The sequence below is a fragment of the Dipodomys merriami genome, unplaced genomic scaffold (genome assembly GCF_024711535.1).
Source record: "Dipodomys merriami isolate MVZ:Mamm:240054 unplaced genomic scaffold, mDipMer1.0.p SCAF_98, whole genome shotgun sequence".
In the NCBI taxonomy this organism is placed as follows: domain Eukaryota; kingdom Metazoa; phylum Chordata; class Mammalia; order Rodentia; family Heteromyidae; genus Dipodomys; species Dipodomys merriami.
The window spans coordinates 2,511,989-2,536,162 of NW_027206601.1; the positions used below are offsets into that span (position 1 = coordinate 2,511,989).

The 24,174-nt window shown below is 47.5% G+C and overlaps 1 protein-coding gene across 3 annotated transcripts in view; it reads left to right on the forward strand.

The window, feature by feature from the left end:
- The window catches only part of Nudcd3 (NudC domain containing 3), a 113,275-nt gene extending 90,386 nt beyond the window's left edge, over positions 1–22,889 (forward strand). For 2 of the 3 annotated variants that reach the window (XM_070014563.1, XM_070014565.1), the window contains exons 5-6: positions 14,813–15,001; positions 20,098–22,889. In XM_070014563.1, the coding sequence (XP_069870664.1) occupies positions 14,813–15,001; positions 20,098–20,208 (300 nt within the window). In that variant the 3' untranslated portion in view covers positions 20,209–22,889. The remainder of the gene's footprint in view (positions 1–14,812; positions 15,002–20,097) is intronic. The other variant, XM_070014564.1, reaches the window with a different exon arrangement.
- The last annotated feature ends 1,285 nt before the right edge of the window (positions 22,890–24,174 follow it).

Here is a 24,174-nt window from a genome sequence, read left to right on the forward strand (position 1 = left end):
GGGCACTGTCTCTGAGCACTTACACTCGAGACTATTGCTCTACCACTTAAGAGTCACAGTGCCACTTTCAGCCTTTGGCTGGATGCTTAGAGGTGAGTCTTGAGCCATGCCTCCAGCCTGGCTCTGTCCTGTTAGCTGGGAGATGGAGTTTTAGAGGGATTCTTTGTGCCCAGGATGGCTTTGAATTGTGGCAAAAGGAGTCTTTGTTACAAAAGCCCTTTTTATTTCCAGTTAAAGCAACAAGGAGATCAGTGAGATAGAGGTTACCTATAACTTGTTAACAATTGACTAACAATTACTTGCCAGAGTTTTCTAATAAAACCCAGTAGATGTTTTAAAACTGGGACTGATTGGCATTCTAAGTACCACCCATTGCCTCTGGGCAGCCTGTTTGAAGTAGTTTATATCTTGGGCTACAGCAGGGTAGCCTGTTTAACATTCTGGTTTATAAAAGCATTTTTTCTCGCTGGCTGAGGTACCTGATTTAGGCAGATCTCAATAGGGACATAATCTCAGGTCTTCAAACTTTTTTACTTAACAGATGAATTTATTAAATGATCGTTCTGATAATCCTAATTTATCTTTTCGGACTTTAAAGAAACCTTGAAGACAATTTTAATTTTAAACTTTGTCTGGGAGGCCAGCCACTCCCGACAACTTCACAACTTTTCACAAAGGAAACTTCCATTTTTAATTTTTAAAAAGTCACTTTAATTGCGTTAATTTTCATTTAAATGCTTCATTGAAACACTGGGCTGCACCCTATACCTCTTGGGCCCAAAGTTTAAACTGGCCACATTTTTCTGCAGTCTGAGGAAATTAGCAGTTTTAGTGTGCTAGCACTGTAGCAACATTTTTCTTTTAGAAATACATCCAATGTAAAGTAGCATAGAAGTCAACTTATATCCTTTGTTTATACATCTCTTATGGTCTAACTTGTGGGGATTAACACTACAGAAACAAATACCTGAGGTGGCTTGTGTTTTACCTCAAATTAGCAGGCTTTTGGTCATGTGTGATGGAGCAAGGCCGGAGTCTGGGCGAGGCTGTGGCATCTGTCACACCTCCTGCTGGTTACCTGCAAACATTTCTACACATATTGGTTGAAGACCTGGTTCACACTGACTTTTGCAGGCTGGTGCCACTGGTTTCACTTTGGGAGTTGATCGGTGCACAGGGGAGAAAATGAAGAATTAAAACCTTGGCCTTAGTTTATTAGCCATGGTCAAAAGTACAGTATTTAACTCTTAGCATAGATGGACATAGGAATGACATAAATCACAGCCAACTTAATTACGAATTTCATTTACTTTCCAAAGGAAACCATCTTTTCTTTTTTTTTTTTGGGTCCAGTCGTAGGGCCTGAACTCTGGGCCTGGGTGCTGTCCTCAGCTCTTCAGCTCAAGGCTAGCGCTCTACCACTTGAGCCACAGCGCCACTTCCTGCTTTTTTCTTTTTTTTCTTATGAGGTGCTGAGGAATCGAACCCGGGGCCTCAGGCATGCAAGGCAAGCGCTCTACCACTGAGCCATCTTCCCAGCCCCAGGAAACCATCTTTTCTAACTCCTTTCCCAAGGCCTTTTAAAACTTCCTGTTTTTTCTTTGGCTTATAGTCAGGTCCAAAGTTTTAAAGCAATTTGGATTAAATCACAGCTTCCATTGACAAAGATTTTTAGTAAGCAGAATACTTGGTAACCTTGAAACCATAATTGTTTACATATAGACAAATAGACATGTTTGTGCACAGATTATAGAGCATGCTTAGATTTTAAAATCGGCCATTTAAGGTTTATTGGAATTATTTTGCCTAATTGTGATGGAGCCATGTGGTCAGTTTAAAACACAAAACTTTGCCAACAACAAGAAACTTTTAGTAAACAGGAGACAAGACACGATCAGATATGTGGCATGATATCATGGCACCGCTGGTCAGGGTGGGGTGTCACAGAATCAAGTTGAGCTGGAGTAAAATCAAGTTGGCGAGAAATAGCAGCTGAGCTCCCACGATGCCAAGATGGCTCATCTGCTACATGGTCAGTGCTAGAGAGAGCTGAAGATTTTGACAGTGAGGGTGCATTGCTTCTGGCACACATGGAACTTCAGGTTCCACCCCCACTACAAAGGCAGAGGAGGGGGCCCGCAGGAGAGGTTGCAGAGTGAGGGGGTGCCTCTCAGGGGAGGCTGAAGAGGAGGAGTTTAAAGTCATCCATACTTTTACCTTAAGTTGGAAGGGAGAGGTAGAGAGGAGGGATGGAGAGAGAGAAGGAGAGAGGGAAGGAGGGAGGGAAAGAGTTTTACCTGCCTGAGCACTTTTAAATTTGGGGCCAAATTTGATTGTAAGGATACTTAGTTCTGTCCTTTTCCATTGTAAGTGATGGTGGAACCAAAATCTGACTGCTAGCGTCTCCGATAGTGAATTTGGCTCAAAAAGTGGGAAACAACCAGTGGTAAATGTCATCACATTTCTCCTCAGTGTCCTTTAGCCATGGAAGCCATTGGGCACAGAGGCCATCAGCTAGATACTTGGCCAAGTTTTTTGGAGGGGACCCTGAGGCCTCCCAACAGAGGCCTGGAGCCTGCACAGTGAAATCTAAGACTCTTCACTTACCTGGAGGTAGGACTTAATTAGCTGGAGTTGGGCAGCAGGTAGAGCGCTCAGTCAGGAGAAAGTTACCTTGGTGGTCCTCTGGCGATAGGAGTATAGGATCTCAGGCTAGGTCCTGGGGGATCTGGTCGGACACCCATGCAAAGTGGATGGGGGGTAGCAAATCCACCGGGAACCTATCCCCATAGAGCCACCAATGAAAGGATCCGTCACATCCATTCCAAGGGACCACTCGGAGGCACAAGAGAAAGATTATTACAAAGTTTATTAGGGGAGCCTTATTTCTCATGGAGAGAGAGCACATGGTGACCTCCACTATCTAGGTAGCACGGTCTGGGGATAGCAAGTGAGGTAGAAGGGAGCTCAGATGGGTCTGGGTGGAGAGAGGGAGGGGCCAGCTGTGTGCTGGGAACTCCAGGGAGGAGCTGAGGTCTGGGTGGAGCTGAGGACCAAAGGTGGGCATAATGCTTACATACCTCTGTGGGCCTTTCCATTTATATAGTCTCTACCCCTCAGGAGCCTAGGCTTGAGACATCCACTTTCCTACTGTAACAAGTAGAGTGAAAATGCAGAGTGAGTTTAACCAGATGTCAGTCTGGAGTATGCAGTTAGTAAATTCAAACAGGGTAATTTAACCAAGAGACAGAGCACAGCTTTGTTAGGATGATGGGAATCCAAATAAACAACTTGCCCATTACCAGTTAACTGATTACAAACTGGGCCTCACTCCCCAGCCAAACTGTGGTCAGCTCAGTCTTCTCTCCTGTGACAGCTTTGATCCCTGTTAATGGTGACTGACACCAGTAGAGACAGACACCCCAGTGGAGGCTTCCTAGAAGAAAATGAGGGCACAACACATTTTGGATTAACTTGTTTGTTCTTTCCTTCTACTAGGACGCTTAAGCAAGGAATAAAGATGATAGGGATAGCATTAAGTCTGGCTAAAAAGCTTCAAAGTTTTATATAGACATAGTCTTCATATGAAGAACAGATATAGTAAAGGGAGAAACACATATTTGTAAAGTTCCTGCAAGACATGCGCAGTTGGTGGCCTCCCTGGGCCATTTTTGACTGCTGGTGGAGAGGATAAAAGGCCTGTCAGGCCTACCAGGGCTCTGTCCTCTGTCCTCTGTCTGTCCTGGCTGCTCTCATGCTCAGAAAGAGATGTGCACCCAGGGACTGAGAGCTCACTTATGGAGGCTTTGCCAGCGACCTAGGCGTGTGCCTTAGTGCTTTCTTTCTCCTCCAGAGGTCTTCCCTGGCCTCTGGGTGGTATATGGAGTTCCACATGTAGGGCTGGGGTCTAACTCACCCCTGGTTCTGGTTCTTCCAGGTCCACTGACAGCCAGTGCAGTGATGTCCATGGGGACTGGCACAAGACTTCAGCTAGTCCTGGTTCTGTCTCAGTCTGCTGCATGTTTCCCTCTGGGGTAGTATTCAGCTGCCAGAGAAGAAGGAAAGTGCTCTTTCATCCACAATATGACTACTGTCTCTGTGAAGGTTCACTTTGGATGTCAGCATGACTGGACCAGTAGAACTAAAATATGCCATGCATATGTTTCTTTAGGTCCAGTTTCCAGAAAAGATTGGCATGTGGGTCAGCAGTCTGATTTGGTAGGACCTGCCATGAAGGTGGGCTAGAGCCCCCATGGGCCAGAAAGTGGAAAAAGAAAGAAGTTCGTGTGTATATCTACCATTTATCTCCCCCCTCCTCCTCCCAGCAGGCACATTTTCTGCTTCTACTCCTGCTCTGGGATATCAGATATTCTTTGGCTTTTGGACTTCTCATACCTGTGTCCCAGTGGGCTCTTGGGCCTTTTAGCCTCACACTGAACTGCTTAGTAGGTCTCTGGTTCTGAGGCTCTGGCATTCTGAACTCTTGTGGAGAATTGTACAGTTTGTGGCCCTTGTGTCTCTAGGTCACAAACAGGCTTACAGAACTGTACAGTTTTAAGCCTCTGTGATCGTTGATTCTGCTTCTCTTGAGAATCCTAATGCAGCCCTTGTTATCATGGCAGCTAAGTCCCTTGTCCCCTCCCACCTCATATATAAAACCAATGTATTAATTGGCAGAGTGGTTCAAGTAGTGGAGTGTCTGCTCAGCAAACGGAGACTCTGAGTTCAATCCCCAGTACCTCTAAAAAGATATAAATGAAGCCTCTATCTTAAAAATACAGTGCTGAGTACATATCACTCGAGGTGGAAGAAATAACTGTATTGTCAAAGGTCATAGAATTCACAAACTTGATAAACCATGATAAAGACAATTTGCCCCATGAAGGTTTAAAAAAACAACAACAGAGCTGAGCTTTTCTCTTAGCTACAGGCTTCTGTGGGCACCACCAATTCCTTTCCTTTGTGTCTACTTGACACTCAGGTGCCTCCTAGCTTCTGCCTCATTTGAGCTTTACAGGCAATGGAGGTTAGAATTAGTACTGAATTTGCAGTACTAGAGCAGCAAGCTCACCCTCAGCAGACACTGCCCAGGCTGCTTTGGCCACCTGGGTTAGGCTGGGGTTCGGTGACCCTGGGGTTATTGCCTCCATGGACTGAGAGGCCTCTGACAGCAGCTCTCCTTCTCCCTTGGTTCAACTCTCAGTACAGTGTGGGCTAGGTTGTCATAGAGTGTGACAGCTGTGCAGTCCCTCTGAATGGGGAGCCCTTGGTGAGGCCTCTCTGGGTGGGCTGCTATACTCAGAAGCCAGGAGTGGCTAGGTATCCCAGTTATGCAGGGGACAGAGACTGAGAAAATCATCGTTCAAGGCCAGACAAGACAAAACTAGGCAAAAACTAGTGAGTTCCCAATTTGAGCGAACAAGATAGACCTGGTTGTACATAGCTGTAGTTCCAGCTGTTCAGGAGGCTGTAGGTAAGCAGATCTCAATAGTCAGATTTTGGTCCAGGACAGCTATGGGTAAAAATATAGGAATTCTATCTAAATTTAATTTAAAAAAAAATCTAAAGCAAAAAGACTGCAAATGTGGCTCAATTGGCAAAGCACTTGGCAAGCAAGCACAAGGGCCTAAGTTCAAACTCCATTACCACCGAGGGAAAAAAAAAGCCAGTAGTAATCCCACCTGAGATATTTGTAACTGGCCTCTGAGCCCATAGCCACTCCATTCAAAATCTTCTAGGCTTATAACTATGTGCTAATGATTCATTTTAAACATATTTATTTCTATAAATATGTGATTATTACTTCGTTTCTAACCTGGAAGAAGTGACTCGGCCTTTATGGATATTCCAGAACCATACTAATCTGCATATTGACATGTACAACAGTAAAATAGATGTGTCTAGTGAGTAAACCATAAACTTCTTGTATGAATGGCCATTGCTTATTGAATATATGTGCCAGGCCAGGCTCCATATGAGATATCATATAGTACCATCTGATTCCTTACAAAGTCACTTTACAAGCCAGGACCTTGAGGCTCTGAGAGGGCCTATAGTTTGCTCAGGAGTGGTGCTAGCTCCTGAGTAGGAGCCTGAGGTCTGAGGATCGTAGTCTGAATCAAGCCAGACAGAAAAGTATGAGATTCTATCTCCAATTAATCACTAAAAAGCTGGAAATGGAGCTGTTCAAGTGGTAGAGTGCTAGCCTTAAGCAAAAGGACAAGCTGGGCACTAGTGGCTCACACCTGTAATCCTAGCTACTCAGGAGGCCAAGATCTGAGAATTGCAGTTCAGAACCAAACTGGGTAGGAAAGTCTGTGAGACTCTAATCCCTAATTCACCACCAGGAAAACAGAAATGGTGCTGTGGCTCAGTGGTATAGCACTAGCCTTGAACAAAAGAGCTCAGGGACAGTGCCCAGGCTCTGAGTTCAAGCCCTAGTACACCAGTATAGAAGGCTTCACCCATGGGGGCTGGGAATCCTGGCTCTCCAGCTAAGGAGGAGGGAGAATTGGGGAGGGAGGGGGGTTGGTCACAGTGATTTTCAGAAGCTGACATATAGGAAGATAGATGTAAGAGATGGCGCTGCTAGGCAAGTGTACTGTGTATCTCTCCTCCTCTTGGCTGAAGACAGCCAGCCTGAGGCCATTCCTGCAGAGAACCAATGAACCTCTTATTCCTAGAATGCCTGTCCTCTAACCACAGACACCCTCAGCTCTGCCCTCACATGTGTCTGCTGTAGTCTAGGCTTCCTTGTGTCCCCACTACTTTTTGGCCAGGCACCTGCTATCTTACAAATCAGAACCAGTTGCAGACTGAAGTGCATGTATTACACAAACATGGAATCCACGTGTGCTCTCTCAGTTATGTTAGGGCCTAGAGAAAAGCTTCTGGAACTGAGCTGGTGCCTGAATCCATTCCTCTGTCACTATTGGTGGACAGATTGCATTTCTACTTCAGCTTCACTTCTGGAAAGTAAAGGGTCCAAGAAGCAGAGTAATGCAGATGTTGTAAAGCTCTTGCTGTGGTTCTCTCATCAGCCCAGGCTTTGGCCTGTACAGGGAAATTGCCTCCTGCTGGGTGCAGGGCTCTGTCTGCCTCCACCCACTCCTGAGCATTCAGCCTCAGCCAGCAAATGCTGTATGTGATAAGGGTTGGCTGCATTCTTGATTTATTTATTTATTTATTGGTAACCTTTCAGGGCCACAGTTTTTCTTCTGATCACATATCTGAGATAATACTGTAAATCAGTGAGCAGATTGTCTGGATTCATGAAGATCCTGTTTGCCTTCTACGCGCCACCGCACTGCGTTTGCTGTGTAGAACCTGGCATACTGCCTCTTCTGAGCAAGAAGATGTGGAGAAGGTTGCCTAGCAATTGGGCCTGCCTTTGGGCTTCATTTCTGTCCTCAGGACAAGGTGGAGCACCCGGTCTGGCTGTTCCCCACATCTGTTGCTTGCATATTGTTGAATGCCTATGTGTGCAGACATACAGAGGGACTTCAGGAAGAGTGAGTGGAGAGCCTGCTCCTCAGGTCCTAGAAGATGTCACATGAACATGGCCTGTTTTGGAGAAAGGATGTTAAAGGTGTGCTTCAAGCTAAGATCATCAAGGTGAAGTCATCCTGGATCCTGGCCCTATATCCTTGATAAGTATCCTTACAAAGACCAAAGGGAAGTCAGACTTAGAAAAGGCCACATAAAGATTAGGCAGAGACTGGAGTAAGGGGCTGACAACCTAAGGTAGCCACCAGAAGTTGGAAAAGACAGGAAGAATTCTCCTTTGAAGTCTTCCTGGGAACACAATCCTGCCAATATCTTGATTTTGGACTATTAGCCTCTAGAACAGAGAGTGGGTGTGTGCTGTTCTAAGCCCTCGTCTGTGGGGGTTTTTAGCAGACCTGGGGTACTCATGCAGAGCTCCCCTTGCAGCTATGAGCGGGGGGAGAGGGGAGGGCATGTTTGGGGCTGTTTCTGTCAACCCCCTCCCTCTTAGTTCTGCAGTAAGAGTTTCTGACCTCTTCGTCTCTCGCCATACCAATGTAGACATGCCACTTGCTTTTGTGGAACCTTCATGTGGCCTGTTTTCTCCTCCCCTTTGTGGTGGATCCCACACCAGACAGCCAGGGCAGGCAGGGGTGGCTGCTAAAACTGTGTGACAGCTCTGCCTCCCTCCCTCCTTCCCCCCTTCCCTCCCACACTGAGAATGTTAAATGAGACTTCTTGACTCAGGCAAGCTCCTTGCCTGGTTACAGAGATGTAAAATCAGCTGCGGTAACAGTGCCAGCTCCTTTTCCCTATATCTTGTTTGGTCCCAGAAGCAGGCATTAGGCTTGTGCATTGTCCTTGTTTCCTCCTCCCTATGGGGAGCTGCCAGGCTGCCCTTTGCCCAGCGTGGGTGGTTGTAGGAAGGCAGCAGAGCTCTGCTGGGGGGCCTCTCAGACACGTCTGCATGGGGGTGTACACTTTTCCATATGCACATCTTCATGTGCTGACAGCATGCAAGCATAAGTCATTTAACATTAGAGAAATAGCTCTAAAACATTCTCTGGGGAAGGTTGAGGTTCAGGCTCTAAAACTCACTGCAGTGTGTTTGTTTACGATTTTTTTGAACCTTGTGAGTATTTTTATACAAGTTGCATCCTCCTCCCTCCCTGTCTGAGATGATTTGCTGAAGTTATTATTTCTCAAAAGTGGAATTCCAGGGTAATTGCAGTCTACAAGCCATTTGCCATGGCCCTCCCTGGAGGATGGAGCACTTCTGGAGTGTTGCCAGTACAAAGTGCCTGCATCCTATGTTCCCACTGTCAGGGACTTCTTAATTTTCCTTTGCTGGTTTATCTGGACACATCCCATTGTTCCTTTTGGCTTACTTGTGAAGATACAATGGCCTGCGAGGCTGCCTTTGCAGGTCACTTAATGCACTTCTTCACAAGTTCAGATTGAATTACCTTAGCATTTTGGCAAAGGCCCAAAGCTCAAGAATTACTGTATGAAACGGGATGTGAACTCCACGCCTTTGGTATGGTGCTGTCTCGAGGGCAAGCCTTCAGTGTTTCCAGTGAACACTATAGTCCTTTGCATCGTTCCCACCCCTTGATGCCATAGGGAACTGCTAAGGCTTACGTAGGAGATGGCAGCCTGAGATTTCCTGCCTAGATGGAAGCAGAGGGAGCATGCTGAGCAATGGATGGGCACTGAGTCTCCTCTGTGTTGAGAGGAGAGTATGGGGTGCAGTGTGGCGTCACCCCATTGTCCCTGCCACTCAGAACATGGCATTCTGCCTTCTCAGGTGAGCCCAAGAGGCCTTCCACACATGCAAGACCATGGTCATGGTCTGTCTCATTTACTCATTAGGAGTCTTAATTCTGTTTTTAATTTTTTGTTTTGTTTTGTTTTTGTGCTGGCACTGGGGCTTGAATTCATGGCCTACGTACTCTCCTGAAGCATTTGTGGGCAAGGCTGGTGTTCTACCACTTAGAACCATAGCTCCACTTTGGGCTTAAAAAATTATTGTTCTTATATGTATTTTAATGTTTTCGTTTCTTTCATGCATGTGTTTCTAACGCATTTATAAGATTATTTCTTTGTTGCTTTGTATGTCCCTCCCCCACAGTGTAACCCCCGCTTTCACTATATTTGATGTCAGTATAACATGTGGAGGAGATGGGGACAAACAAGTCGTTTAAGGATTCAGGTGGACCTGTTGCAACAATAAGAAGTACAAAATGTCATGTCAAAACCAGCTTTACAATGTCCGTGTGGGGGGGGAGGGGGATATGATTGGGTGGGGGGGAGGGGGGAGGCTGGGAAGGGAGGTGAAGGGTAAACAAAGGAGGAGGCTGCAATGCTTGGTAAGAAATGTATGCATTATCTTGCCCATGTAATTGTAACCCCTCTGTACAGTATGTTCTCAAATAAAATAAAATTAAATTAAAAAAAATTATTGTTCTTAGAAAGGTGATGTACAAAGGGTTTACAGTTACATAAGTCAGGTAAAGAGTACATTTTTTTCTTGGACAGTGTCACCCCTTCCCTTGTTCTCTCATCCCCACCCACAAGTTATATATAGTCCATTTTCAACATACTGTCTAGTGAATATCATTGCTGTATTTGTTCACCTTCTGTCCACTTTTGGCTTTTTGCTGGTTAATTGGAGATAAAGAGCCTCATGAACTTTCTTGCCCAGGCAGGTTTTGGACTATGATCCTTAGATCTCAGCCTTCTAAGTAGTTAGAATTGCAGGCATGAGCCACAGATGCCTGGCTTTGTTTTTAAATTTTTAAGCTGAAAGAAAAAATAGTTGACAACATTAAAACCCAGGAGACAGTTTATGTATTTGCTGGCTTGTGGCATGTTCCAAGAGGCTAGAGGCTGGCTGCCTTGTTCAACCCCTCCCCATCCTCCCCAGAGCAGGTGCCCCTGCATACACTGTCATCTCACCCCATTATCTGCCCTTGTTCCAAGGTGCCTTCCTGGAAGGAATGTCCTACAGCATCCCCATTTGCCCAAGCTTGATCACATGGGCAGCTGTATGGAGTAAAGCCATCTTCACTGGGCACAGCACTTCCCTGAATAGAAATGAGGTTCCGTTACTAAGGAAAGAAAGGGATATAAATGCTAGTGAGTCATCAGCACAGATTGGGGGTGCTGAGGTGAGTTTATTCATGTTGGCATTGAAGTTTCTATGAGGACATTTTGGGAACACTCTTCAGCCAACAGTTTCGGGTTTCTTAGAGAAATAATCATGGTCTGAGGCCAGGTAGGTAAAAGAGGCCCTGGGAGGTCTTGTTACACTGGCAGGTGAGGGTACACTCAGGAAATGATGGGTCACATTATCACAGTGATCTCTGCCGACTCTGCTGACTCTGCTACAATGAAGGATGGTTCTAAGTGACTACACCATTGAGAAGTGCAGATTCCAAGAGGCGATTCCAGAGGAGAAGGCGGAATATGGAAGGGCCGGTGCTAGAAAGTCAGGGCTATCAGCCTAAGGTCTCTGAGGAGGCGATTGTACTGTAGCAACCCTGGGGCTAGAGGGAACATCCTGCAAGGTACCTGTAGGTAGCTCCTGTGCAAGTAACTCTGGGTGTGCGCACCTGAGTCCCTCATGAGATAGCAGACAAGAGGCACTGAAACATGGGCCTTGTGCTGGAGGGAAGGTGAGCAAAGTTGTTACATCAGAAGACTTACTTTTTTTTTTTTTTAACTTTTTTTTTTTGTTGTTGTGGGGCTTGCACTCTGGACCTGGACACTGTCCTTCAACTCTTCAGCTCAAGAGCCATAGCACCATTTCGGGTTTTCTGGACAGTCTCATGGACTTTCCTGCCTGGGCTGTCTTTGAACCATGATCCTCAAATCTCAGCTTCCTGAGTAGCTAGGATTACAGGTGTCAGCCACCGGCACCTGGCTGAAGACTTACTTTCTTAGGAAGTAATTTGGAATAAAGGGTCAAGATAGGTTCAACTTATTCTTAAATGTTTCAGAAAACCTATTACATGTTTTATGTATGTTCATATTACATATACTAAGCCGACATAGCTGTTAAACACCTGTGTGGCTAAACATCTGTATGGATTTTCCTTTTGTTTTTTAATTAAGTAGTTATACAAAGAGGTTATAGTGTCATATGACAGGATATGAGTATAGTGCACATTGTCAATGCCATTCCTTCCATTGTTCTCCCCTATTTCCATCTGGACTTACCTTACAACATGTATGTTATATCCAAGGCAAGCTCTCTACCACTGAGCCACCTTCCCAGCCTGTATGTTATATCCAAATAAAAAATATTTATGCTATCCAATAAGCATATAGGCAAGGTTGCCTAATTAGGGGAGTGAAGTCAAAACTGCACCCTTAGGTGGGCACTGGTGGCTCATATTTGTAATCCTCGCTACTCAGGAGGTTGAAATCCGAGGATCTTGGTTCAAAGCCATCTTGTGCAGGAAAGTCCACGAGACTTATCTCCAACTAACCCCTATAAAACTGCAAGTGGCTCTGTGGCTCAAAGTGGTAGAGCACTAGCTTTGAGCAAAACTGCTCAGGGACAGCACCCAGGCCTCGTATTCAAGCCCAAGACTGACAAAACAAAAACCTTGCTCCCATGAGAATGGCTGCCAAGAGTCTAACAGTGCCTGGCTTGGAGGAGCTGTGGGCCTGGTGCTCCTGCTCTACTGTGAACGTGCACAATGAGGCCTGCAGTGAGCACACATGCTGTGCCTGCCCACACTGTGCCCACCCACACTGTGCTACTGGTGTTTGCCAAGAAGGAGAAACATATAGATCCTTGTGGCAGCTTCCTACCTAATTGCCAAATCCTGGGAATACTCACATGTCCACACACAGATGTGTTTGCCTGCGTCGTATAATAGCCTGGCTGAGCATCAGGCTCCAGGAAGGGAAGCAAGCTCACCAGCCAATGAATCCAATCATTCCATGGGATTATCATTATGGATATGGACGAGCTGGATGACTCATGTCAGGCTGAGATGAAGGGAAGGGAAGCTGGGCTCCTAAGAGTGTGGGGTGGGTTACAGAGGCCCTGAGTTCAAGCCCCAGTACTGATGCATGCATGTTAGAGCGCACACATGTATGGTATCAGAAGATAATCTTAGTGCTAAGTAAATATCCACTAAACTTATGAAATGACACCTTGGGCCTTTATTAAAACCTTGGGTCCTCAGCCTGAAGCTGGCCTGTGCCTTGGTGGCAGTGAGAGGCCCACTGCTGCCTCCACCCTGTTAGGGGAGAGATGCCAGTCACACATTTGAGAACAACAACAGTGTCAGCAGGAATATGGAGAAATCAGAACCCTGGTCAGTGCTGGTATGACTGAAATTACTCAGTCACTGTGGAAAACAATCTGGTGGTTTCTCTAAAAGTTAAATAGAATCACCAGGTGACTCAGCAGTTCCATCCTCACATAAATATTCAAAATAATTGAAAGCAGGAACTCGAACAAGTATTAATATGTAAGTGTTCATAGCAATATCACTCATAATAGCCAAAAGGTAGAGACAAAAATCCTTCAGCAGATGACTAGATACATAGAAAATGGTACATTAATTCAAGGGAACATGATTTAGCCTGGAAAGGAGTGAGGAAGGTCTGGCACGTGCTACAGTATGGATGAACCTCCAGGACTCTATAAATAGTGAATTAAGCTAGATACCAAAAGACATATCTTAGGATTCCATTTGCATGAAATGGAGTGTAAATCTATGGATATACACTCATTAATATAGTTGCCAGGGGCTGAGAGGCATTTGGTGGTTGGAAATAAGGATAAAACAGGAAGCAACTGCTAATGGGCACAGAGCTTCCTTCAGGGTGATAAAATGTTTTGGTAACAAAGAGGAGGGTTGCCTACCATTGAAATGTATTAGATACCCTTGAATTGTTTGTTTTTGGATAAATGTTATATCAATTTCATCAGTTTTTTTTTGTTTGTTTGTTTGTTTTTGGTCTGATCGTGGGCCCTGAACTCTGGGCCTGGGTGCTGTCCCTCAGCCCTTCAGCTCAAGGCTGGCACTCTACCACTTGAGCCACAGTGCCACTTCTGGCTTTTTTTTTCTGCTTATGTGGTGCTGAGGAATCGAACCCAGGGCCTCGTGCATGCAAGGCAAGCACTCTACCACTGAGCTACCTTCCCAGCCCAGTATTTTTTTTTTAAACAAAGGTGGCTCCCATCTCCTCAGGCTAGATTAGTGATACACCTGGATGACCTCTGTGAACTAGCTGGCTGTCTTTGAGACTAGCACTGTAGCCTCTGGTGTGTTCTTAACATGTTTTTAACTCATGTCTAAAAGCCTAGTAGCCAAGTGTATGAATACACACTTGTAAACCAACAAAGCAAAGATGAAAAGGTCTCCAGTTCAGTGCTGGCCTGGGATATATAGCAAAATCAAGGACTGAGCCAGGTTTGGTGATACACTCCTGGAATCTTAGTACCTTGAAGGCCAAGGAAGGGGTGGCAGTTTAAAGCTAAATTCCAGGCTGAACTGAAAAAAAAAAATGTGTAGAACTCATCTTGATTTTGTTGGATTTGCTAAGTGCATTTCTGGACACAGCATGTAGAGGTAGGCCCTGGTCCCCACTGCTGTGTAGACTTGTGAGTGAGACCCTCCCCATTCCTGGTCGATGCAAGAAAATCCTCTCCATTGTGCTCATGAGCTATCAAGTTGGGTTATGTCTGGTTTGTAGTGTACAAAGGCCCACAAGCAGCCGTAGTCTAGTGTCAAGCTGCTGACTGAAGGTGATCCTCCCCTGCTTGCCTCTGAGGGTTTTTTCCTTTGTTAACATCATGTGTTACAGGGCTTGTAAGTTCTAACCATATATGCTATATAGATCTCAATAGTCATTAAAAAAATTTTAAACCACCAAATTTATAGGATCTCTCTCTCTCTTTTTTTTTTCCTCTCAGCTAGGAGACTAAGTGTGGCTCTTCTTGGCAGCAAGGTTTTTTAATGAGAGAAGGAGTTGAGAGAGCTGGGCAGGGCTAGCCTGACAACATTATCTACAGACAGACTGTGCATAACAGGGAGGCAGCGGGCTGAGATGTGCCAGAACCGCATCCTGGTGGATGGGCCATCTCTTAGTAGTAGCTTCCTAGTGAGTGTGGACAGGATAGGCATCTGTGGTGAGCACTATTCTGCCTCAGGATCAGGAACTTGAAGAAAGACAAAGTGCCTGCAGGATGTAGTTCTCCTAATGTGTCCCCCAACATAGCAGCTCCTGTGAGACTCTGGTACACACCTTTCCATACAGCCCCCTGCCAACCCGATATCCATCTTTGCCCCTGTTGTTCCAGGTGAGCCTGAGCAAGGTGGGTGAGTACTGGTGGAGTGCCATCCTGGAGGGGGAAGAGCCCATTGACATCGACAAGATCAACAAGGAACGCTCCATGGCCACTGTGGACGAGGAGGAGCAGGCAGTACTGGACAGGCTCACCTTTGACTACCATCAGAAGCTACAGGGCAAGCCACAGAGCCATGAGCTGGTATGATCACTACAGTCCAATTTGTGCTGGTGACAGGGCTACTCACATCAGAGGAGTGGGTTGAGCAGGGAGGCAGTATGTGGGTGGGCCAGCTCTGACTTGGCCTTGGCACATTGCTGCCTTCTGTGTCCTCTCTCGGGTTTCAGCCCAGCGCCCTGCCTTACACACTCATGTCACCGGGGACATACCAATAAGCTAGCCACATTCTAGCCCTAATACCCCAAGAGTATTGACTTATGCCCTGCCCACACTAGCAACTTGGTAAAATAGAGAGTTGATGGCTCTTGCCTCCATTCCTCACATGTGTGTGACTTCCCTGGGCCTCATGGTGGAGGGGTGGGCCAGGCAGCTGGCCTGATGCAGAGGGGGTAGCTACAAGCATGTTTGTGAATGGGGATTAGGAGCTGCAGGGGGAGGGTGAGTCTGGCCTGCAGGGTGCCCAGGTCAGTCATCCCATGACAAAAGAAATGACTGGTTAGATAAATATGGTCTTCCTTTCTCTTTTGATAATCCTGAGAGTAGCTATGGGGGAGAACAGGATTCTTCTTACTAACCAGTGTCCATTCACTTTGCACCATGGTTTGAGGACACACACTGACTGGGCACCAACCAGGGACCAGTCCCCAGAGAGCTGCTCAGACTCAGTGGTATCCCTGTTGTCCCTGGCAGGAGCCTCCCTGTATGGCTGTGTGGATTGTCCAGTCCTTGTCCTCCAGGGTGGCATTCACATGTCACAGGGGTATGCTGCCATGCTGGCTGCTATGGTCTGTCTTCTCAGACCTGCCCCTCTCCCCCCCTCCCCCGAGGTTAAGGAGCCTATGTTTGGTGTGGGTGCTCTTCCCTTCCCTGGTTCTACCATGCCAGGGGCACCTGGTGAGCATGCGCTTTGTAAGGGTGGGTAGACTGACTGGCAGTGAGCCTTGCACAGAACCCTTGGGAAGATGGTCCTTTTTCATAAGAGAGATTTCAAGGTCCTAGAGTATGTTCATGGTCTCACAGCAGCTCAAGCAATAAGGGTGGATTTGATCCCAGTTCTGGTCATAGGCCTTTCTGTTTTCCAGACCTTGCCTGCTCCTGGTCCTTCCTCTGTGGGAGAGAATGCTCCTCTCAGCTTTGCCCCTTTCCCCTCAGGGCAGTGAGTTTAAAGAATATCTGTGCAGGGTCTGTGTGGTACAGAGGACATAAGGCCTTGTAGGCAGCAAGGGAAATGTGGAATGCTCGTACCATATAGACATAGTCTATCAATAGAGTGGTCCAGCCATGCTGCCTTGGCCGGTGGCCACCTTTGCCATAGGAGTGGGACCTGATTTGTTTGCCCACCCCCATGTCTTTGTCCAGTGCTGTGTTCTGAGATGGGCTGAGATATATTCAGGGGTTAAAAAGTAGTTTTGTTGGAGAGCATGAACACATGCTAGTGTCATGGGCAAGTTAGAGGATCCCACTAGATGTTCTTTAGAAGTGCAATCTGTGCCAAGAGTAGACCAACCAATCAAGGGCTAGTGGTTTTCTGTGTCTTCGCCAGAAGCTACCACTGTCTTTTTTTTTTTTTTTAAATAGAAACACTAAAATTTAATCACCAATGCATTTGTTAAACCACAGTAAGGTCTTCTAGATTCCAGCTACAAGGGCTGGGAAGGTGGCTCAGTGGTAGAGCGTTTGCCTTGCATGCCTGAGGCCCTGGGTTCAATTCCCCAGCACCACATAAGCAAAAAGACAAAAGCTGGAAGTGGCGCTGTGGCTCAAGTGGTAGAGCGCTAGCCTTGAGCTGAAGAGCTGAGGGACAGCGCCCAGGCCCAGAGTTCAGGCCCATGATCCGCAAAAAAAAAAAAAAAAAAAAAAAAAAAGATTCCAGCTACAAGATAATGAGCAAAGCTAGAATATTCTAGATATTTTCATCTCTGGCTCAAGTTCCATGTGAACTTGAGCCATACAAGTCAAAACAGAACAAGAAGGCAATAATGTCACTTGTCTAGGGGTTGCCAGTAGTGCAAGGTCTGCACTGGGACACGGGGCTCCTAGCTTCCTGTTTCCTTTTTTCTCTCTTCCCCTTGCTTTGTGTTCTGTACTGATATCCTCTAGGAGCAGTGCTGGTTAGTCCTTGTTAGGAGGGCTTGCTCTGCAGTCTTATCCATGGGCAGTTGCAGGAAGTGGTTGCTTTGTCTTTCCATTCCTGGAGGTCTGAGGGCTCCTCATTCTGGTAGGGCCAATCATCCTACTACCTACACCTAGGAACAGGGTGACCTTTTCATTTCTGGAAAACTGAGGCTCTTCTGGGAAGTTCTGTCTTCAAACTTATACACCATCTTTACTGCCAGCCTGGAATGGGCTAGCCTCAAGGATTGAGAATTGATGTCGCACACAATACTGTGTAGTACACTGTACACTTGCATATTTACATGCATGCAACCACTTATGCCCTGCCACCCTGGAGGGGGAATCTATTGATACTTTCTGGGATGCCCTGTTGGGTTCTGGGATACTGCAGAGACCAGAGTGGAGCAGAAAGTCTGGCAGCATGCCATTGAGGGCTTGCCCCTGCTTGGTACATGCACACTGCCTGTGACCCAACACTGGGGAATGCAGGGCCTGAGCCACAACCTAAATTAGGAAGGACCTGGAAGATGCTGTAGTCTAGTGGAAAGATCTCTGTTTTGAGACTATTTTGATTTTGCTGTGGGCCAGGCCTCATTCTGACTCTTGAAGGATGTGTGTCTCTAAGCCAGGGGCCCAGGAAGGCCTTCAGCAGCAGGCAAACTAGGAGAAGGCAAACCACCTAGAAGTTTCATGTAAAATATTCTTAGCTCCCTCACCTTTCCCTCCCCCCATTACTGGGACTTGAATTCTTGGGCCTGGGAGATTTTTCACTCAAGGTTGGCACTCTACCCTTTGAGCCATAGCTCCACTTTTGGTTTTTTGGTGGTTAATTGGAGATAAGATTCTCATGCAATTTTTTGCCTGGGCTGGCTTGGAAACATGATCCTTAGACCCCAGCCTCCTGTGTAGGTAGATTATAGGTGTGAGCTCTGGGCATGTCCAGCTGCTCTTCTTGTTAAATAGACCAGGAAGTATGGGTCCATGCCCTTAGGTGGCCTCAAGTAACACCTTTTGACTCTTGGTCCTTCTAGGCAGAGTGGTCCTCTGAGAGTCACCTGGGCAGTGGAGGCTACTTGCTAGGATTACCAGACCTTACTACTTACTAGTGCAGAGGGAAGGGAAGCAGGGCCAGGCTCTCCTGCCAGCCTCCATCTGCTGTGTGCATCCACACAGTCACAGTTACCAGCGTGCTCTGGCATCGATGCCCATTTATGGTGTGAACTCAGAGTTTTCTAAATTTGCCAGCATTTCAAATTGTGCTTCTAATGCCACAGATGCTGTATATTTTGAAGCTTTTTAGTTTTAAAGTGATAATATGTCTCTTGTTGTTTTAAAGCCTTTGCAGTCATTATGAGGTCACCTATTATCAGAGTGAACAAATTGAATACTCTTCATTTTCCCCCCTAATTTCTTTGAGCAGGTTTTTCTAATCTAGAAAGGAAGGTTGGAGCACACAGGTGCAGTTGCTCAGTCTGCACGCAGAGGTGTCTGTCTAGGATCCCTAGAGCTGATGGGATTCGCCATGACTTCACACAGGCAGATGCCATCATCAACGTGGTCACTGGCCCTGTGGTTGAATTGGGTACACCCAGTAACACCGTCTCCACATTCTTGCCTTAAGAAAGGTCTAAGCCCCAGTCATGGCACCCTTGGTTCCCTCGATTGTAAGATGGAGTTTAGTAGTCTTACTATTGCATTCTGGGCTTCCTACAATGGGCCCCTACCCAGCCACCAAGTCTCTACAGCTATTCTTTGTCCTTCAGCTGGCTCAGGCTCTGTCAGGGTTGTCTAGTTGTTTATTCTTGTGTGTGATAGAGACTAGACCTTCCGGGGTGTGTGAAGGTGGCTTCCTTCAGCCATGCCTATGCCCCTAGCCACTCAGTTTATGTCCCTTGCTCAGATCCTACTATAGTGCCTTTTTCTCAAATAGTCATCCTAGTTTTTGACCTGAGTTACTGATACAAAGTTAGGGATTAGTTTCTAATATGAACTGTCTGATATGTTTGTTGCTGCTTTACTTAGGAAAAGAGCCCCCTTGAAGAGAGCCCCCTTGTCAGGAAAGTTGTATTTTATATAAGGAAAAGCTGTGGTATTCAGATTCCAGCAGCTTTATCAGGCACTAGGAATTTTCCACAGTGTTCGATTCTGTTAGCCTTGTGATGCAGGAAGAGGTGTCTGTCTGCAGAGGTGTCTCCTGCAGAGTCCATAGATGCTCTGTGTGGTAACCTCTGGCCACACACCCAGTTAGTCTCTTCAGTTTCTCATAGTTGGAAGAAAGGGGTATGCTTGCAGTGGCAGCAAAGGAGGCAGAAGGAGAGCACACCAGCTTAGGTACAGATGCCTCCCTTGAGTACATCCTTTGGTATATTCCTGATCTTGGAGGCTAGACAGTGGCAGAGTAGCCACAAGCTGGGAGCAGCTGAGTCCACCAGCTCCCCAAGGAAGCAGAGGGGCATTGCTGACTGCCAGATTCTCTCCTGACCACCAGACATGTGAGGTTTCTCCCTCTGCATCTCCTGGATTGTCAGGTGATGCAGTTCTCAATGACAAGAATGACCTCCTATGAAAAGGGGGTTCTGGCACACCTCTGTACACCTTAGTCATTGTCCCCACAGGGCTGGGGTACCCCCTCTGCATCTTAGACATGTCTTTGCAAAATGTAGGCCTAATAGGCTGTGTGCGATTTGTACAGACATCTTAGTGGAAAGGGGGCAGAAGATGAACCATAAGGAGAGCTGCTAGCATTTACTGGAGACAGAAGATGGAAGGCTAGAAATTCAGCCTGTGGGAAGCACAGTATTACGGAGGAACTGGCAGTCACTCAGCACTTCCCTTGGCATAAGCTGCCCAGGGTGTATGAGCCTCCCACCAATTGGTCCTGCCAAGGCGAGTCCTCAAGTCCAGAGGAAGCAGGATGGCTCTGTGCCCACAGTCGGTGTTTTCTAAGAGAAAGCATGCAGTGCGTTGTGATTCCCTTTAATTTCTCTATTTTCTATTTGTAGAAAGTCCATGAGATGCTGAAGAAGGGGTGGGACGCTGAAGGCTCTCCCTTCCGAGGCCAGCGATTCGACCCAGCCATGTTCAACATCTCCCCAGGGGCTGTGCAGTTTTAATGACCGGAAGGAAAGGAAACCCTCGCCAGCAGGGGGGCTGAGGCCTTGTCCTCAGCCATCCCCCTCAGCACCCTGCATGCCAGGGACTTGCTTGTCTTCTTCACCCCTAGCCATCATTTCTTTTAAGGGTGAACCTGCCTTCCACACTGACCTTGCACCTCCAGACGGTCCCAGAGAAGGTGCAGGGCCAGCTCTGGCAGCCTCTGTGGGCAGCACTGAAGGAGGGTGTTTAAAATGCAGGAAGGACACATCCCAACATGCTGGGAGCACACGCTTTGTCTCCACAGCAACCAGCCACTGCAGGCAGCGTTTCTTTCCTCCTGTGCTCTCTGCTTGCTGTTGTGTTGACACTATTCTGTTTGCTTGCTTGTGTTCTGGTTGGGGGGTGGGGAATTGCAGGGCTCTCAGGGAAAGCAGAATTTGACATGTTGACCTGGGTGGGGCCCAGTGCCAGCATGAGGGCAAGTGGAGCATGGCAGTGGAGCTGCTGCTGGGCTGCTGTGGGACCCCCTGGCCCTTTGACCTCTTCCTGGGTGTGTTCACATGCAGTAACTGTGCTTGACTTGCCTCAACCTCATAGCAGAAACTGGGGGGCCTGTTTGCATGTTCAAGGTATGGGGAAGAGGCTCTAAGGCCTAGGCTCAGACCCAGGTGTGGCCAGGCCATGTGCCGTCTGGCTGCAGTTCCTGTGCTTTGCTCATTGAAGTGGACTGAGCCTGGCCACCACTGCATGGCATTCTTGCTCCCCATGAGACCTCCTCTTTGAGTGTCCAGCATGAAAGCATGGGCTGGTGCAAAGACCCAAGCTCCCTCAAAGACCACAGTATATCTTGCAGCCCGTTGGTAGACCATGTTAGTCAGAACCCTGAGCAGCCTTGACATTTGGGTGCCCTCAGGAGGAAAGAGTTTCTTCCTAGGCTTGAGGGTACCCTGTGTCATTGCAGGTGAGCCCAAGACAGTGAAGACTTGGTGGCTGGCACCAGATTGCTCCTCACAGCTTGCAGCCTAGCCACCTGTTCTCTGGGGCCCCAGTACCGACCCACTAACCTCCCACCCGTCCTTCCATCTTTTGAGGCCCTGAGCCAAAGCTGCTTACTGACACCAAACTAAGGTGTGGAGATATGATAAAGGGGCATGGCCTAGGTGCCCCAGCTGCTCACAGGAGTCCTCACTGTGCCTAGTGCCATCATCACTTGGCATTGCCTGTTACCTGTGTAGCCTTGGTCACACTACAGGGCTCTGTGCCCTGGCACCATGTACAGGCCATGAGAGTCAAAGCCTACAAATGCCAAGACATCCAGCTCTTGGGAAGCAGCCCTGCAAATGCCCAATGTTTGGGGGAGCAGTCTAGGAGGGTAGAGTGGACATCCTTCCACAGGTGTCCCATCAACTGCATAAACACCTGGCTCACTGCAGTCACCTGGGCATAAATTTCTGGTTTATGGTGATGGGTGACAGCCCTTGGGAGAAGTATATACTACTGTGGGTCCACACATGTACTGACTGTCATAGAAGAGAGCCACAAATCCTCCTCTCCGAGCTGGTGAGGCCTCTAATGTCTTAGCTTCAGGGAGCAGAATTGTGTCACCCACAGTGGTCCCACAAAGTTGTCATCAAGATCCTGGGATTTTCATACTGCCTCACCTAACAAAAGGAGGTCTCATGGTGTGTGTGTGTGTGTGTGTGTGTGTGTGTGTGTCTGTGTGTGTGTCTGTGTGTGTGTGTGTGTGCGTGTGTGTGTGTGTGTGTTTTCTCCCAGTAGTCATGGTGTGTGTGGGTGTGTGTTTTTTTCTCCCAATAGTCCCCTAGTGGTCTCATGGGGTGTGTGTGTGTGTGTTTTCTCCCAGTAGTGCCCTAGTGGTCTCATGGTGTGTGTGTGTGTGTGTGTGTGTGTGTGTGTGTGTGTTTTCTCCCAGTAGTCATGGTGTGTGTGTGTGTTTTTTTTTTCTCCCAATAGTAGTCATGGTGTGTGTGTGTGTGTGTGTTTTTTCTCCCAATAGTCCCCTAGTGGTCTCGTGTGTGTGTGTGTGTGTGTGTGTGTGTGTGTGTGTGTGTGTGTGTTCAGTGGTCTCATGGTGTATGTGTGTGTGTGTGTGGTCTCTCTTCCGTAATCCCCTACTTGGCCTGCCCCAAGCTCCACCCTGCAGGTGGTCTTCCAGAAGGACTGGTAGAGTGTAGGAGCCCTGTGCTTTTTGTTTGGCTTTCAGTCGTTCACTCCTATGACTTCTCTTCCTTGTGCCTGGTATTATTTTCTGTGTTACATTTCTTCCCACTTCTTTCCCTGTTTAACAAACAAGAAACCAGTGCCGAGGAAGAGTAACTGGGAGGGGGACGTGGCAGGAGTAGCCACTGTGCCATATTGCAGTGCATGGTATGATTGTGGGGGTCCCACACCTGTGTGCTCAGTCCTGGCATGGCTTAATTCCAACAAGCCTGTTAATGATTACCTGCCCTGAGACACTGCCCTGGGACTGCCCAGCCATCAGAGCTGGCACACTGCCTGTTTTCTCTTTTTAGACACAGCAGCTGCAGTTTGGCCACTAAGTCCTGCCAACTGAGGTCTGAGGAGAGCGGGGTGTCTCGTCCCCCTTGTCCAGGGACCCAGGAGAATGGGGTGTCCAGCCTGCAAAGCTGCTTCGGCTCCTCAGTGTTGGTTTGCAATAAATCTGTATTTAAGCAGTTCTGGGTCTTTGTGTGACATTTGCCGTGTGTATGCCAACCTGTGTGAAGTGGTCATTACCCATGGTTTCTAGCTCAGAGGCCCCAGGCTTCTGTGCCCAGCCAGCACCAATGGGAATTGTTTCCTTTCCCAGGGCCTGAAAGCCCTGGTAAGACTGCATAGCTTTAAGAAATCCTGTATGCTTTTCATGTAGATCTTATATCACTCACTTCAAATGGGCTCAGGGTAAGCACAGAATTCTAAACACCCCCACTGGAACCACCTTCTCCCACTAGCCCACAGCTGACTTACATCCCCTTGAGCTGTCATCTGTCCCTCACCCCATACCAGGGAGAGCCTTCTCACTGGCTTGCTCTCTGGGGAGGACCTGGGGGTGCAAGAAGTATTGATAGTGAATCCCTAAAAGGCTAGCTGGAATTAATTGCCCAGAAAATTCCCAGGGCCAGAAAAAACCCTCCAGAGGGAGAGGCATCTTCAATAATGTGCTCCCAAAGAGTGTGGAAATGTGTCCAGGAGGCGGCAGCTGCTGTGCAGGGAACTCACTGGCCAGAACACAGTGCTCTTGGGGAACAGACCCTCACCCCACCTCAAATCTGCTCCCCTAGTGGGCCAGCTGGCAGCCCACAACAAGGACTGGGATGGCTTCTTTGAATAAAAAGCATGAAGTTGTTAGCACAGAGCCCCACCAGTCCCTGATAAGCTTCTTCTCCTGCGGTCAGAGGCCTTGCAGCCTGTGCAGTGGGGATTGGGGTACAGAGTTTGGTGTTCCCCCAAATGGGCCTCCCTGGAATCAGCCAAGGCTGATGTCATTGTCTGCCTGAAGGGTAGTGGTAGGTATTGGAGCTGGCCTGCAGGCCTGGAGCATCTGCCGGGTGCCAGACATCTGTGGATGAGGTCTGAAAGTCCAGGTCACCTATCAGTCCTACTTAAGATGGAGGACGCAATCACTGTCTCAAGGGTGAGAAGAATCATGTTTGCTTGCAGACTCAGCTCATTAGCCAAGTCATACTTATTTTCTTGGGTATGTCTCTTCCAAGGAAAGTTGAACAGGAAGAGAGTACCCTAACATCTTTAAACTTGCAGTGTGGAGGGAGTTGGGGGTCAGCTGCCCATCACTTCGCAGAGGGCCTTGTTCCAGGGAAGACACGCTGGCTTACCACAGACTCAGCTCTGCTTTCCCCAGCTAGAGATGACCAGAGCCAAGGATCAGTACATCCTTGGGAATCCTGTGTTTCTTGTGTCATTCTGGGATGGCTGAAGGGTTAATCTGCAGAATGGAGGCACTG